General features: G+C 44.1%; 1 protein-coding gene across 1 annotated transcript in view; it reads right to left on the minus strand.

Annotated features, from left to right (window-relative positions):
- Positions 1-1,493: 1,493 nt before the first annotated feature.
- Positions 1,494-17,490, minus strand: part of prkaa2 (protein kinase, AMP-activated, alpha 2 catalytic subunit) — a 30,828-nt gene continuing 14,831 nt past the window's right edge. The window contains exons 9-10 of the mRNA XM_056604550.1: positions 5,340-5,466; positions 1,494-4,865 (exon numbers count right to left, since the gene is read on the minus strand). Coding sequence (XP_056460525.1) covers positions 4,612-4,865; positions 5,340-5,466 — 381 coding nt within the window. The 3' untranslated portion in view covers positions 1,494-4,611. The remainder of the gene's footprint in view (positions 4,866-5,339; positions 5,467-17,490) is intronic.

The following is a 17,490-nucleotide window of genomic DNA, read 5'->3' on the forward strand; positions in this document are numbered from 1 at the left end:
TGTGTGCTTGTGTAATTGTCTGTGCATGTGTGTGTAAGTGTGTTTCTGTAATTTTCTGTGCATCTGTGTGTATGTCTGTGTGCGTGTGTGTGTATATGTGTGCATGTGCGTCTGTGTGCATGTGTTTGCGTGGGTGTCTGTGCGTGTGTGTGTGTGTGCATGTGTGTATGTCTGTGTGTGTGTGCGAGTGTGTGTGTGCGTGAAATCGTTAAACTTAATGGTTTTTCTGTTTCCTCATTGACAGACAAAAAGCTGCTGCTGATCAGTCCGATCACCATGCAAGCTTGACATCCTACAAAATGTGACAGCCAACGGCCAACAAACGGCATGTGGTCTTGGTCAGTTTTCATCTATCCCATGTGTCAAAAACACTTTTGAGGAGTCGATGTGTGTGGGAAGTTACAAATTGACCTCTGAGAAAGGTTTACACACAGCGGATGTCCAACTGAAACAGTGGTCTCTGATTTACCATATGGAAATGTATCTACTTTTAAAACACATGAACAAGCTCAGAAAGGCATGTGTCCAATGCTACTTCATCAAAGAAAGACTTAAACGCCTTAACATGGAAAAAAAACAAGTCCATTTGACACTAAAGTACATCTGATTCTAAATAGGGTCACATTTGTGTGTAGTTGTATACAGAATAAAAAAGTGAGCTCAACCCTTTACCCACAAACCCATAATTGTAGTACTTACTGATGTTTTGTTGCTGCAGCCAGAGCCTCACTTTACCTGTTTACTATTTTTTATACATATTTTTGTTTTTGTTATTGGGGAGGCAGTAGCTCAGGTGGTAGAGCGGGTTGGCTGGTAACCTGAAGGTTGTTGGTTCGATCCCCGGCTTCACCAAGCAGAGTGTCGAGGTGTCTTTGACAAAGCACCTAACCCTGACTGATGTCGCGATGTGATGTCGAATCCAGACATCCTGCTGATGCTGGAACAGACTTCCAACTCTCCAGCAGAAGCGCCCCAGGGCCATGAAATGCGCCCAGCGGGAAAAAATGATGATGATGATATTATAATTATGCCAGGATGCTGGAGACGTTCAGAAATATAGTTAACATTTTAAAATGATATGCAACCTGTTGTCAGTCACAATATTTATCCCTCTATGTTGTTGCATTTGATCTTTGATACTGTTTGATATTTTCAGTTTGGTTTGATTATTCCTAAATCATTCAAAGTCTCTAGGTTTTTAAGTTGTCAGATGGGAAGTTCAAGAAAATAATAACCAACTATCAGTAACATTATACATAATATATCACAATCCATGACTTATACATTATTTTGTTAGGGATGTACACCAAGGGAAATGGATTACGAATCTTTTTACACTGAATGTTCCAGCAGGCATGATTGTGATGATGTTCACGAGTTTCTGGACCAAAGTTACTCCTTCATGTATGATATTACTTCTGATGTCAAACTTGAGATAATGAATTGAAAATTAGCCCTTTTGATTGTATGTATTGATAAATGTGTCAGAGAAACACAAACAGAAAACATATTTTACCATACTCCTTAATTTATTCAGTGAGCAATGAATTTACAATGAATAGCAATTAAAGTGCAAATCAGAACAGCAACGCCATGCAGTGCGTAACAGAAATCCCCCCCAAAAAGCCTCTCAGACGGAAGAGGCGAACACCTCTGAACAAACCATAAAGTCCCTGTCACAGACCAACGTAACTGACGGCTCTGTGGTGGAAAGTACTCCACTTTAGGCACGCACACGCACACGCACACGCACATGCACACACAAAGACAGAAGTGACCAACATACCACTGGTAGTTACATACAATAAGTACAGTACAAACACATCAGTTAACTTGCAGTTACTGGTTACATCCAAGTAGTTCTGTACGATCCGTGCCGTGATGTATCATTATCAACACACTGGCCTTTATTAGAGGTCGACAATATGTTGGCTCCATACTAAATGCATAACTGGCCTGACGTGATTGTAGCAGTACACAATACAGCGGGCAACTGATCAGGTTCACAGCCGATGTGGGTAACATGCTCATAGTCTATCTCATTCTGTATGCAGTTGCTTAATTCTAGCAGCAGGTGGCAGCGTTTCACTTTTTTCTTTCAGTAGATATACTTCATAATGCTGTATGACCAGCCAGAGAGGAAAGACAGACGTGCATATGTTGCTCAGTGGCTCTCTAGCTCAAAACGAGACACAACACTAGCGAACAAGAGGTTTCAGCTGAGTAAAATGGCTCTTCTCCCCTCCAACCAGACTCCACCAGAATTCTCTCATAAGGCAACAATATAACCAGATCCTTCCGAACATGGTGGACTTCAGTAGTGCTCTAAAAGGGCAGTACTCTTAACTGTCCACAACAGGATGAGGTATTCCTTAATGCATGTCTTCACCAACCCACCTCATGGTAATGGATAGGTCCAACAGAATGATCAGGTAACAGATTGATACCTTGGATAACAGTTTCAACTGCTGGGCAGCAGGTCTCCAGCACATCTGTACTGTTTCACAAAAGTTAATCGTGGGAACTCTCTCCAAAGGGGGGAGAGAGATGAAGGAAAAAAAATAGAGTAAAGGGAGAGGTGAGAAATTTAGGGGTATTCTCTGAGCCCATATTTTACACCGCCGGGGATCCAATCAATCACTAGATCCTTGTTCAGATCTAGAGAACATGGCCATATTCGTTTGAGCACACGGAACATTACTACAGCAATGAGAACACAATGCACACTGACCAGAACAAGTAAAGATCAAAAGACGCTGTTGCATGCATCGCAACGAATACTGTTTCTCACCAGCAATAAATACTCAGGCCGGCTTCCATCTTGCAGGTTATAACCATTCACAGCTCATGACTGTAAAATGGAATCTAGAGGAGTTACTCACCAGATACCTATACAGAGACAACCAGAAAGACACAACCTGATTGGACAGTTGAATTACAATGTGTTGCTTTGAGAAACAACAGTATGTTTACTGTACACTATGTTCCTTCTTTTGCTCTTGCCTCGGAAAATAATCAGCTGTGTGTTATAAAGGATTATGAACTTCCTAGCCAACAGATTGGTTTCTATTGATCCTCTTGCCTCTTGTTGAACCACCAAATAAATCTCAGACGTGACGAAGACTGATGCCACACACCAAACCACCTCATGCCAAAGCACTGTTCCCCCACCAACATAAACACACACACACACACACACACACACACACACACACACACACACACACACACACACACACACACACACACACACACACACACACACACACACAGTGCATGTGTGTCTGTCTACATAAAAATCCATGTTTTTTGATGATTGAAGGCAGCAGAAGAAAGATTTGTGTTGCTTATTTTAGCAAACAACTTCCCAAGATACACTCCATATGCTTAAAGGACTGTACCATCGGTGCTCTGCATACAGCTCTTTCATTGTTTGTGTTGTAGCCGGTAAATGTTTTCATTTGCATTCTTCTATTCCAACAGAACAGTTTGCATGCATGGCTTCCATCTCTGTTGTAAACCTCTGTGTTTTGCAAGCTACAATAATGATAGAATGCTGCAATTGTTAGGGACATTGAGGATCTGAAGAAAGCTTCATACGTAAAATGTTTGTCAATCCTGCTGAATTGTTTTAGAAAGAATACAATATGGTTATAGTCATTATCTAGCACAGACAATGGTGTGTATCGGTACCTTAAAGTAGAAAGAATCAAGGTATGAAATATTTCTAGGTTAACGATCATCTATAATATCCTAAATATCATAACCAAACTGAATAATGCAGTGCTTAAATTATAAACCTCTCTATGAGTATATAACAATTTATACTTGGTATGTTGATCTCTTCAACTACACACATAATATAGCATGTTATATATTTTTTCTGTTATCTTAAAGGTTTTGTGTGTGTATATATATATATACACAAACACACACACACACACATATACAAGAAAACTGAAAAAATATGCTTATGTTTATGTGTCCTCAGACTTAGAACGGGTCAGTTTACACGTTCTAACTAAGAACAAGACTCTGAAACTGACCCTGGACCACTGCTCAGAGCTACAGTAAATAGGCTCTCTACAGTGATGCGTGGGCAATGCTGTTTTTGGTCAGCATTCAACGGGTGACTTCACAGTATCACGTGGCGAAACGCCCAGCAACCTTGTTCTTAGCTGATCGTGCCTCTAAAAATGATGGTGAACTCTGACCTCTGAGCTCTCACCCCTACCACAGCCATCATCCCAGTTATGTTTCCTGGGCCCACAGTCAGTTTTCACGGTCTGACGTCCAACCAATTACCTCACAGCGACTGACCTTGGGTCCATGTTAGAAAAAAATTATCAACGGCTTCCTCTCCCCCCTAACACCCCACCAACTACGCTTTTCACATCCCTGCTCACCCTCACAGTTTGTTTTTTGACTCAAATCACATAATTATTTGAAAGGAGGGCCGATGGACAGCAGACCACTTGAGACCATTTGAGACGACACAAGCAGTTGCATCATCCTGTCCCCTCGGCCCGCCTCGGCTTCTGACGTAGTGGTGGGGGTCCGGTGGAGGGCCGGGAGTTCCTTGGGGCTCTCTGAGGGCATCCATTCCTTCCCTCAGCGGGCCAGGGTGGTGATCAGACTGGCGCACATCTCAAAGAAATCCATGGTGTGCGACCCCTGCCGTGGGGCCAGCTGGGGTGCACTTCCCGCCAGCGAGCCCGGCAGGGAGGAGCTGAGCTGGGCCAGTGAGTCCATGGCGGTGCTGGCTGAGTCCACGCTCAGCCTGGGTCTGAACATGCCCGCAGTGGAGCCCGACCGCTGAGGGGTAGACGAGCCTGACTTGAAGCCGGTCAACTCAATGATGTCATCTGGAGACAACAAAAGAAAAAGTGTGGAAAACAGGCGTTGCATTGTATGACACACAAAGGTGTCACTCAGTGCACAAATGACTGGTCTGCTCCTCTGATGTTCCCGGGCACGGATAGGAGTGAACACTACTGAAGATACTGTAACTCACATTGAGCCTTGCTGGTACTTTGAGGCACATATGTAAAACACCTTTCTCCTGACCAACTGTTATGTTCAGGGGGCTACACATGTGTTGGCCCTGCTATGACAGCTCTGAGAAGGGGGTCCGCGATCAATGTGTTATCTTCATTAGTTTCCCGGTACATATATTTAGCAGACTCATAATGAGTTTTACGACAACTCACCCATAACAGTGAGGTGTTATGCTTTTTACACATTAAATACCATTTACACACAGATGAAAAGTGTGAAAGTGGTCTGTTGAATGCAAACAGAACATCAACGTCAGGAAGGTTTGTTACTGGGCGGGTTACCGTCGATGCTCTTGAAGTCTAGGAGGTAGGAACGGCTGTCCACCTGGTAAAGCTGCAGGCTCATCTTCACCAGGGTCTCCGTCACTGGGTTCTTCCTGCGAACACGCAGGTGATAAGGGTTCACCACCTGCAAACAAATAGATATGCATGAGAACACATTTCCCAGAGGAGATACAGGATCCTCGGCGCTGAATCAAGTATGTCATGGTTAGGAGAACATAAAACGTTTTTGCACTGCCAAATATGCCCGTCGTAAGCGCTCCTTTTTCCCGGCATGGTCCGCGTGTTTACAATGACCAATAATAATATACCGGCTTGATTTCGCACCCCAATTTTCGGCTTTGCAGTTCCAGGGGTGGAACTTGGGTAGAGGTGTTGCGGCGTTGTCTCTACAACAGATACAATGCAGCGATATAAACATGAGTAGTTCGAACTGGAGGGACAGTGAAATCTGTGAGTTGCTGACCATAGGAGGAAATGTGATGCAGTCGCATTTAACGAAGACAGGGAAAGATTGTGCGAGCTAGGAGAAAGTACCAGAGGAACTTTCCTTACAAGGCCTTGTCGGGATAAAAAACATGTGGTCAGCAAAATAAAGAATATGTTGGCGATTTTGCACTTATTAATAGTTAATCACGCTTGTAGCCCACATTCAGATTATTCTTGCATGCGAGTGGCTTGACTCATAAAAATATAAAAACATTCGGAGTATGAAAATTATTCTAAAGAGGTCTACTCTCCGTGCGTAGTCCCGCCTACTCCACCGAACAAAGACAGCCGGCTCCTTGACGAAGGGGTATTATATCCCCTCGGTTTTACACAGGCAAGACAGGGAAATTGCAGGGCGTGCAAAGCCGCGACCGTACCGGCTTGGCAAAGTGTAAAAATTGGGAGGGGATAAATTAAGACATTTAGTACAATAATGGCCTATAACGTGGACTGTTTTTACTTATGTTTCCATCTTCTTTTTTACCGTCTTTGTAAGGAAATAAGTGCTGAGCTCTCTGTGGCTTCCCTCAGTAGACTCTGTCTTGTTTGGACTTCCTTCATCAAACATTAGGATTAGGATATCCAAACATTACTATATCTTCCAAACCTTCCTGTGTTTCATGTTTGCACTACTAACATGTTTGCCATTTCATAGCTGGAGGGTCAATAGAAAGAATGTGTTCATAATTTTCATCAGCACAGAGGGTCAGGCAGAACTGTAGTACAATACACTACTGCAGTATAGTAGACTTCAGTACTGTAGTGTAGTACACTGCAGTACTGTAGTGTACTACACTGCAGTACTGTAGTGTAGTACACTGAAGAACTGTAGTACACTACAGTTCTGGATGACCCGCAAAAGAACACAATTAGCTTTCTATTGACCCTCAACCTATGAAATGGCAACATATTAGTAGTCAAACATTAGGGAAAAAGGGTTGTAAGATATAGTAATGTTTGGATATCCTTATCCTAATGTTTGATGAAGGAAGTCCACACAAAAACCTGTCTACTGTAGTACACTACAGTACTGTAGTGAATGTTGCATGGAGCCATTCAAAATGTATGATCAGTCATAGATTAGGTAAATTAGGGTAAAATGGATAAATCGCCACACAAATTATTGTTGTGAACGGAGTTGGATGACATCTTTCAGGGTCCATTGCCAACGGGGTATTGGACCACGGGCCTACTAGACAATTAATCATTGGCCTGCTTGGTTTACAGATATCAAAAGAGTCTTCTTGCTAGCACAAAGATGAAGGTCTCCTAACGTTCAACCATAATAGTCAAGTCATTTTAAGCCAAAATAGGGGTCAACCACGCAAACTCAACTGATTTTGTATCCTCGATATGTCCTGAGTAAGGAAAAATAATCCCATGAGGTGAAAGTTTCAAAAAACAAAAACAAATATATCATATTCAAACGCCTATTCATTATTTTTCTCACATGAATAGGGTATACATTTAGATATCAACAAGAAAATTACTGAGTTGATTACCGGTACTTATATCAAGACAAACCAAGCTTTTGGAAATTGTTTGTTAACATGGGCATGCCGCGCATAATCTAATTACGTATGTGCTAATTTGAATAAATACCACAGCAGATCTAAACATTGGGTATAGCAAGGTGAAAATGTCTTGTAGAATCTTGTTGACATCCTTCAGTAAAAGACTATAGAGGCAAACCAATGTCACCGTAAGGGGCAGAGATTCAGTCAATCATTCAAGGTCCACTCAACTGTCAATAGCTGTCAGGTAGGAAAGATTGTTTGATCAAGCAATTTTTTATTTTACGTACTTTTTGTCTTCTGCATTCTCCTTACCCTTGTCTCCTGTTATTCCCTCAGACTCATCCACCAGAAACAGTCCGACATACCAAGCCCCAAACCCCATCTCTGCAATAATAATTGATAACGGCTGGTTCAAAGTACTTCTTCCTGTCTCTATGTATTAAGGCTCATGGGGAGCCTAAATGGGTTCCATTCAGACCTTAACATTAAAGGAGCATTTCACCGGTGGAGGCATGAATATGTATTGAAATTGGGTCCTATATGTAGTCGAATAATAAAATAAAATTCTAATTTGGTGTCGTCTTGACCGAGAAAAGGCAGAAAGTGACTTTTTGGCGCTTGTGGATTGAAGACAACAACTCCCACCATGCACCACGATGCACAGCTTCGCTGGCCACTCCCGCTGATCTAGATCTCCACCTATCGGGCACCTCGCTGTTCCATCTACTAGGCTGATACCGCAAGACTGCTTGAAAATCATTTCACACAACATTTCTAGTGAAGAGTATTAGTTGGTGAACTCAGTGAATTACCGTATTTTCCGCACTATAAGGCGTACTTCGTAAAGACTATAAGGCGCACTCCGTAAGGACGGAGTCATTTCGAAACCGCATCGAGCTGTAGAAACGCTGTAGTAAATATTCAAGGCGCTGGTTCTCCACAGAAAAAAGTGGAGCGCATGAAGCCTGCTTGCTGTATTCAGTCACGAGGAGATTCAACCTTTTAAATTGAGCAGAAATACTTTTTAATGTATAGTTAGTAATGACATTTATTAAAGGGCTTTATTTAAAGCTACAAAAATAATACAAATAAAATAATAAATAAAAGATTCAACGCAACTCTGACGTCCCCCAGCTGGTGGGGAGCCACTGCCATCAAGCGTTTCAGACGTCCACACGAATCCTAACACGAAACCGCATAGGTCCGGATAGATTTGAAACCACCTCCGAGGGTGGTTTCAGAAATGTGCGGTTTCGGGCACCGGATTCGCCGGCTCCGTCTGGACGGTCGGCCGAACGGACAAGACTTTTGCGGTTTCACCAAAAAATCGGCTTCGTGTGGACGGGGCCAAGAAGGCGAAGACACGTCACCAAGACGGGGAGACAGCGCCGGGCGACTTACGCCACTATCTGCCAATGGATCGTGGATGCCTGGGCTGATAAAACAGTCTCAACTGTGGTCCAAGCTTTCACGAAGGCAGGAATAATCACTGAACTGCCAGGCAACAGCAGCGACACTGACTCGGATAATGACGAGAGGGAGCCGGGCATGTTGGATGCCGTACTCGCCCAACTGTTAAATTCGGACACTGAAGAAGAAGAATTTGAGGGATTCGTGGACGGGGAATGAACTGAAAAAGTGAGCTTATTGTTAAGAGATATTGATACTGATCAGATATTGATGAGATATTGTTAATATGCACATTAACGTTTCAACATCGTTACCATGGGAGTGAACAGAGTTGTCAGAACGCTTAATAAAGTTTGACTTTATCTGACTGTTTTGTTGACATTCCCTTTAGCACAGCTCGGTCAAGTCGATGCATAACGCAACCCCAGTCAAACGTTTGACTGCAGTATAAACCGCAAGACTGCTGGAAAATCATTTCACACAACATTTCTAGTGAAGAGTATTAGTTGGTGAACTCAGTGAATTACCGTATATATGATCAAAAATTTGATCATATTACACCAATTCTGAAATCGTTACATTGGCTTCCTGTAGGTCAGAGAATTGATTTTAAAATCATGTTGCTTACCTATAAATCCCTAATATTTAACTGATATGCTTCCACTACATCAGCCTTTTAGACCACTAAGAAGCTCTGAGACCAATCTGTTAATTATCCCCAGAGTAAACACAAAACATGGGAAAGCAGGATTTAGTTACTACGCAACAAATAGCTGGAATAAACTCCCAGAGGATTTAAGACTTGCCCCAACTCTGAGCACCTTTAAAACAAGACTGAAGACTTTTATGTTTGCTATAGCTTTCTGCTAAATCTTAAATACATTGCACTTTCTAAAAAGCTTTTTTAACTTTGCCTTTATTTTCTATTTTAATACTAAAATGCCTTTTTAACTTTCTATTTTTTGCATATGTTTTTCTTTTACTTACCTATTATTTAATTTAATTGTATGACAATGTTTATATGTGAAGCACTTTGAGTCTGCCTTGTGTATGAAAAGTGCTATATAAATAAAATTGCCTTGCCTTGCCTTGCCTTTCCTATCTTCTATTCTATGCGCTTTATAATCCGGTGCGCCCTATGTATGAAAACAGTTCTAAAATAGGCCATTCATTAAAGGTGCGCCTTATAATCCGGTGCGCCTTATAGTGCGGAAAATACGGTAGTCCTCGTTTGTATTTCTTTCGAAATGGTGAACTTTTGCATGGTGCCATCTTCTATGTCAGATCCAGTACCCTCCGCCATTGTACTTCAGTTTTATCAACAGCCTCTGTTAGCTTAGCTTCAGACGCTGTGGATGTTAGTTTCTGCTGGTGAAGTCCCACCCACTGGCACTGCTCTAATAGGTCTGTAGCGTCAGTGGGTCCCACCCCCTAGAGGGGGGTGGGACTAGTGGTTGTAGTCTTACGAGAATCATCCCCTCTTACACTTCCTATTTTCTTGTACGCAAAAATCGTCAGATGGTTGGAGATCGATACGGATCTCTCCAGTCTCTCCAGAAAATAAGGGAATGATGCTCGACCATTCAAGAATATGAGTGTGTTTCTAACGATACAAAGCTTAAGTGAAATGGGTGAAGTTGCCCTTTAAGTATTTTACTGTTATATGTCAACAAGATTCAACAAGACATTTTCACCTGGATATACCCAATGTTTAGATCTGTTGTGGCATTTATGCAAATGAGCACATACCTAATTTTATTATGCACAATTAATCAACTCAGTAATTTTCTTGGTGATATCTAAAGGTAAAATTTTTTCCCCTATTCACGTGAGAAAAATTATAAATAGGCCTTTGAATAGGCATATCGGTCTTTTTCAAAACCTACCCCTAATGGGATTCTTCTGGGCTTTTTTTCCTTACTCAGGACATATTGAGGATACAACCAGTGGAGGTTGCTTCTGTTGCAATTAGTTTGACCTTGTTTCATAAAATGACTGGACTATAAGGAACGGATGGCACCTTCTGCAGATGCTGCCATCTCTTCTCTCAGGTATCCATGGAAGACATGAAGCGAATTAAGCGCCGAAATAACCTTGGCAGATGTAAACGACTGATGTAGGAAATTCACAAAGTAAAGGACGTGTGGCGTTCCATCCCTTGTTTACTTTTAGCAATCTTCATAGAATGAAGACTTAGAAGAATGACGATAAAACTAACAATGGTTTAAGTCACAGATTAGATGCTGTAACTGATTTAAAGTATTTGCACGTACTAATCTTAACTCTCCAGTATTTATTTTTGAACTTGCATTTGATTTGAATCTGCTTTTGTTTTTGCAATTTGACTGCTGCCTGAAGTTGAATTATGTGCAATGTGGTTGTATTCTGTACAATGGGACCTCCATCAATGCAATGCTGTATTGGATTTTCCTCTGTACACACATGCTTGTCTTTTTAGAATGAGGTTTAGCAACCCTTAACATCTTCACTGGCCAATTTAGCTGCTCGAATAAAAAAAATAGAGCAACATTTTATTTCAGTCTGCCCCCTTGCAACACAACCTATGCTCCCTGTCTCCCTCCTCTCTCAACTCGTCTGTTCTATCTGCTCCTTCTTCACTGGACTCCTTCTCACCTCCTGACTCTGCCATTGACAGTCTGCTTCTTCCTTTTAATTTGTCCCCTTCTCTGGATTCCCTCTATCCTCTTACCTATCAGCAGGCTCGGACATCCCCTCCAGCTCTGAGGGTTTCTGCCTCAGAGCGTGACTACAGAACCGTGCTCTTTTTCTGACCTCCTATCTTCAGCTAGATCTCTGGACCACTGTAATACCCTTCTAGCTGGTAGGCCTGCGTGTCGGCCAATCTCCCTCTGCATCCCATCCAGAATGCAACTGGTCTTCAACCTACCCAAGTTGCACTTGCAACCGGTGGCTGCAAAATTCAGATACAAGTCAAGTCATTCAAGTCATCATACATCCAGAACATGGTAAAACAATACACCCCAGACCCTCCCCTATGCTCTGCGACTGCCAAACAGCTTGCTATTCCCTCACTACCTGGGGGCCCCAGCTGCCGCTCAACAGAATCCTGATTGAGTTCTATCCTGGCAAGCTCCCCACATGGTTTAATGCACTTATGTAAGTCGCTTCTGATAAAAGCATCAGTTTAATAAATGTAATGTAATGTATTGATTTTTTTATTTGTCTTATCAGGTTAATCTGACTGTACCATAACCAGCTTTTCAGGTGTGGCTAATGCTGGCTTTCATAATGGATTTTTTTTACCTAACGACTCAAGATTTAAAAAAATAATAAATGTTTGGGAATGTGAACAGTTGATCATGTAGCCTATTAAAAGTAATGACTACAGTTAAGGTGAGCATTCAACTTACTAGTTTCTAACATCCATGATTACTTTTTTAAGTACATTTTTTCCTGTATAAAATGAACATGGCTATGGTCTCTGTGTGAAGGCCCATTCACACCCTACGGTAAATACGGATACGGACCATTTTGTCCGGTCCCGGAGGTGTTTCGTCCGTCGCCTCTGAGCTTACGAATCCGGAGTGCTCCGGGAGAAAAGGAGCAATACCACCGGAAATTGAGGCGGCAGTATAGAGTCAAAAGTCAGACCATTCGCGAAAATAGATACAGTAGTATAATATCTGATAAGTATATATATTGTGTTGAACGTTTTATACTTAAATTATACTATATACCTGACCTACCTATATATTTTATTGTTCCCCTGCTTTGGCAATGAGTTGTAACTGGTCATTTAACAACATTTTGAGGAGATAATCTGCGGGTTGGTGAGGTGGTGAGGTGAGGGGTGTCACATGCCACCGCACACATTTTGCACATTTTTTTGCCGATTTCGAATGACACAAAGCAAAATCATCTCTACAGATGTCATGTTTGCGATTGTCGATGCCGTTCATTTGTGAAACGACAGTCACTGCCCTCTAGAGTAATTAAGATAGATTAATTGCGTAACATCCATAACAACGCTGAAACCAGACGGAGGTATGAAGGGTAGTTCCGGAGGCAACGTTTGGGGCGACGGACGAATTTCGTCCGGATCCGGAGGTATGAATCGGCCTTGAGCCGGACTGCAAGAAGCTTTTATTTAAGTTATATAATATATAATTGTGTTGAGTTTACTCTTCTTGATTGTGGGCTTTTGATAAGTGGAATAAAATATTATGCATCTATGAGCAGTTGCAAGATAGCACTGATGGAATAAAGTCAAATAAGTTTATCAGATCCTTATGAACGGGGAGAAAAAAGTGTCTGGTTTACAAATAAAGAAGTTATGGGTTAACTCTCAGAGGTGAGGCAGGTGGGAGTCATCTGGAGGGTTCTGGACCACTTGTTTGAAGTCTGACCAGCTCCTCGTGGTAAAGAGGAAAACAAATCCAGGTTGGTAGCCAGGAACTGGCGTAGTAACAATTTGTTGTTGTCTCCGTCTGCCCCTTCCTCCCAGACCGAGCTCATGGCATCTTTCTTGAAATCCTTCTGGGCTCTAAGCATTCTCCATCTTTCAAATGCAACTGCAAGATTGTCAATGGTTTAGCAAGGCTCTGGTCATAGAGCTTTTTTGACAAAGGACAAAGCTTTTTTAGGTTGGATTGAATCTAGCACTCAGTTGATCCAGTTATTTAGCTTTCTTCCATGGCTGCATCACACTAAGTTTGGTACCATATGGTTTCATGTCTGGCAATCCAGGGTACTTGGAGAAAAGTAGGTCTATACGTTTATTATCTATACAATAACACCTCTTGGAATTCCAAAATGAACTTAGTGGTTGAAGACTAATACGCATTTGCAAATTGGTCTGGCAAAGTCATGCTACGAAAGGGCATTAAGACAGGCAAAGTTGATCTACAGAGGTCAAATGGACCAGTGACTACATTTAGTTTGTGTCTGGCCGTTTATTGCCAACTACGATGTCTGGGAGACCTCTTTGTACTAATAAGACCCTTAGCTGAGTAGCGTCTTCAGGGAGGGTCATATGGAACACAGCATGCCACCAACCATAACGCCTAAACTTTCCCAGGTACAACATTATACCTAAACTCTATAACCTAATTCCTAACATTAAGCTTAACATCTAAGCATAACCATCTCTTACCTTATACGTAAACCTATGCCTCTCTAACCTAATAACAATATTTTACCCAATACCTAAACACCATCTCTAAACTGATACCGTAAACTAACCATATCCTAAAAAAATACTAAACCAAACCATCTTAAAACATCTAATACCTAAACAAAACACCACTAACTCTGAATTACACCATTTTGAACTTTAAACCTGTTAACCATCCTTAAACTTGAAACCCAAAAATATATTTCTAGGGTGTGAACATTAGAAAAACACATTTAGACATTTTTAGCATCTCTAGCTAGCCCTTAGCCATGGTAAACCATCTTATTGTCTCGACACAACATAGTGCTATCCCAAGCAAGCACTCACAATTCAACATTTTGTGTAACAAATTAGACCTTCAGCTTGAAGGTCTAATTTGCTGATTCATCTGCTGATTCTAATATAGCTGATTCATCTATCAGCTATATTAGTTAGGGAAATTATGTGAGAATATTTGTTGTTGTTGACTGCGCCTACCTCTGTATGAGACTATTTCAAATTCGGACCTCAACTGGTTAATTTCTGATAACTTTCTTTTCCCTGATTGGTTCAGGGAATCCATCTACCCTGTCAATCACATGCATGCCCACACAGTGTTCTATGTCGTATAGGCTTCGCCTTTTAAGGCTATCGCTATTGGGTAATCCCTGGGCGTGAGCCGTAGCACTGAAAAATTAGTAATCCCCGCCCACCAACAGCGTGGGCCTCAATCACGTCCGCGGGCACAGATATACGCGGGCGCCGGCGGACGTTCTGCTCCCATTTTCTTCAGGACGATCCTGTTACATACTGAAGTAAATAAATAAATATTATGGACTCAAAGACGATCTGCATCTGCAAGACATGAAACACGGGTTACATCTTGCCGTATGGCGGCCATGAGGGCTGCCTTGGGCATGAACATGCCGTCTTGGCGCGCTCGCCGCTCTGTCTGTGTCGGCATTGTGCGACGCTGCCGTCGGACGACAGACAGCGCAGAGCCGACACTGCCGCCGCCATTGCTGAATGGGCCGACGACTTTACTGTTCCGCTCGACGATGCCCTCTCTCCTTGTGAGCTCGGAGTCGACCGCGACGAGGAGGGGGCGTCTCCCCCGGCTTCCCCCCTCCGAATGGAGTGGGGCAGCCCTTCATTACCTTTAAAAAGGCAACCTCGTCCGGCTTACCAGCCCCGTCCGCCTCCATCGCAGGCTGCGGCGAGCGTCCAGCAAAGGCCTCGGGCAGCGGGCTCATGGGGCGATTTCCCGCCCCACAAGCGCCGGCTATTACGGGGCGAGGGAGAAGAGTGTGACACAGAGAAACACCTCTTTACTAAAGACTGCTGTTTTACGGCTGTTTTCTCCCCAGACAGTTAACGCCGGAGCCTATCGGCCCGGCCATAACTGTTTCACACGCATCTCCCACCACATATAGGCAGGCCGTCTATAAACCTTGTATTATTGATCGAGCCAGCCCTACATTACTTTCCCCTCACCACATCATGCCTGGCATGACATGTGGCTAGACGGGCGCTAAAACAAGCTCTCTGTCTACGAATGACACGCAGCTCGTTGACAGTGTCAGCAGTCTGCTGCCCAGTCAGTGTTATTCCTCCTCGCGTCCCAACGCTCAGGAGAGAGGAGGCTACACTCTTGTCACAAGCTGAGCAGGCAGGGCATGCCTATGCTAATGACACACACACCCAGCCCTTTCGGGCAGAGCTCCCCATGGGCTGCGAGGAGGACTCCTCCCCTCGCAGCGGCGGCAGGGGCTCAAGTCTGGCTCGTTTCCATGACAGCCGCATCAAAACAAGAGGCTGCACAGCCGTTTTCAGAGCATTACTCAGAATGGCTGAACGCATGCACCCTGGCCAATTGCACACACCCTGCAGTTCACCTCCGTTCCGCCACGATTCAACGGGATTGTGGAAACAACCCTGTCATCCAAGGATCAACAGCTCCAGCAGCTTCTAGCGAAAAAAGTGATTTCCACAGTCCCAAAGGGAGAGGAAATGCAGGGATTCTATTCCCGTTATTTCCTGGTACCCAAGAAAACAGGAGGGCTGAGACCGATTCTCGATATGGCCCTATTCAACAAATGCATCGCGGGGAGGCCGTTTCACATGTTAACAATCAGACGAGTGTTACAGTGTGTAAAACCGGACGACTGGTTCACCTCAATAGATTTGAAGGACGCCTACTTCCACGCCACAGTGATCCCCAAACACAGGAAATTCCTGCGTTTCTCATTCCAAGGGTCACACTACCAGTACAACCGTCTCCCGTTCGGATATTCTCTAGCCCCACAAACGTTTTCCAAATGCGTGGAGACGGCTCTCCGGCCGCTGCACGCAACAGGAATGAGAGTAGGTTACTGTTCTACTTGGACGATCTGCTTTTGATGGCTCGCTCCAAGGAGGAAGCAACTATTCAAACAAAAAAGCTGGTAATTCAACTGTCGAATTTAGGCTTCGCCATAAATTGGAAGAAAAGCTCCCCCCACCCCTCACAGAGTGTGATGTATTTGGGGGTAGAGCTGGATTCAGCTGTAATGAGAGCACGGCTCTCACAGCAGAGGATGCCGGACAGCGTCGTGACAGCCCCCCCTTGCGTGAGGCTGCTGGGCATGATGTCAGCCGCTCACACGGTGGTGCAGGTGGGGCTGCTTCACATGAGGCAGCTGCAGAGATGTTTTTCACCTTGTGCCAACGGCGGCGCAAAGTGACCATTCCCCATCAGTGGGCCCCGATTTGACCCACTGGGGCGATCCCCGAACTCTCGCGAGAGGGACCAACGTCACACATCTCAGTGATCACGGATGCGTCTCTGTCGGGCTGGGGAGGAACATGCGAGTTTCACGTAGTGGGCGGCGTTTGGCCGCCCCCCGTGACCATGCATATAAACGCAAATGGAGCTCCTCACTGTGTTGAAAGTGATCCAACACTTTGCCCCAATGCTGACGAATCAACACGTAATGATTCGCACGGACAACAAGGCGACAGCAGCATACATAAATCGCCAAGGGGGCGTGCGCTCGGCACAGCTGCTGAACATAGCGAGACAGCTGTTATGCTGGGCACACACACACTTGCTCTCCATCAGAGCAGCGTACATCCCCGGTGTCCTGAACAGAGGGGCCAACATTATGTCGAGGGGGGGTCCCAACCAGGAGACTGGACTCTGCACCACGATCTGATCAATCAGATATGGAGCGAGTTTGGGAAGGCGGAGGTCGACCTATTCGCCAGCCACGCGGGAGAGCACACAGTGCGAGCTGTGGTTCTCTCGCGCGGACAATCCCCTGCTCGGGGTGGATGCGTTCGCTCACAGACCGTGGCCGAACACACTCCTGTACACTTTCCCACCCGTCCCTCTGATTCCCTAAGTCTTGGGCCGAGTCTAAGAGGAGCGGCTGTATATGATTCTCATAGCACCGCAACGCACGAGTGCACCGTGGTTTCCCTGCCTCCAGCGCCTGATCTCGGGGCCGCCGAAGGGACTCCCTTGGCGGCGAGACACTCTCTCACAGGCAGGGGGAGCAATCATAGATTACCCAGAGATCGGCCAGCACTTGTGGGCCTGGCCGCTGAACGCAAGCGCCTA

Source organism: Gadus chalcogrammus, chromosome 12 (assembly GCF_026213295.1).
Source record: "Gadus chalcogrammus isolate NIFS_2021 chromosome 12, NIFS_Gcha_1.0, whole genome shotgun sequence".
NCBI lineage: Eukaryota > Metazoa > Chordata > Actinopteri > Gadiformes > Gadidae > Gadus > Gadus chalcogrammus.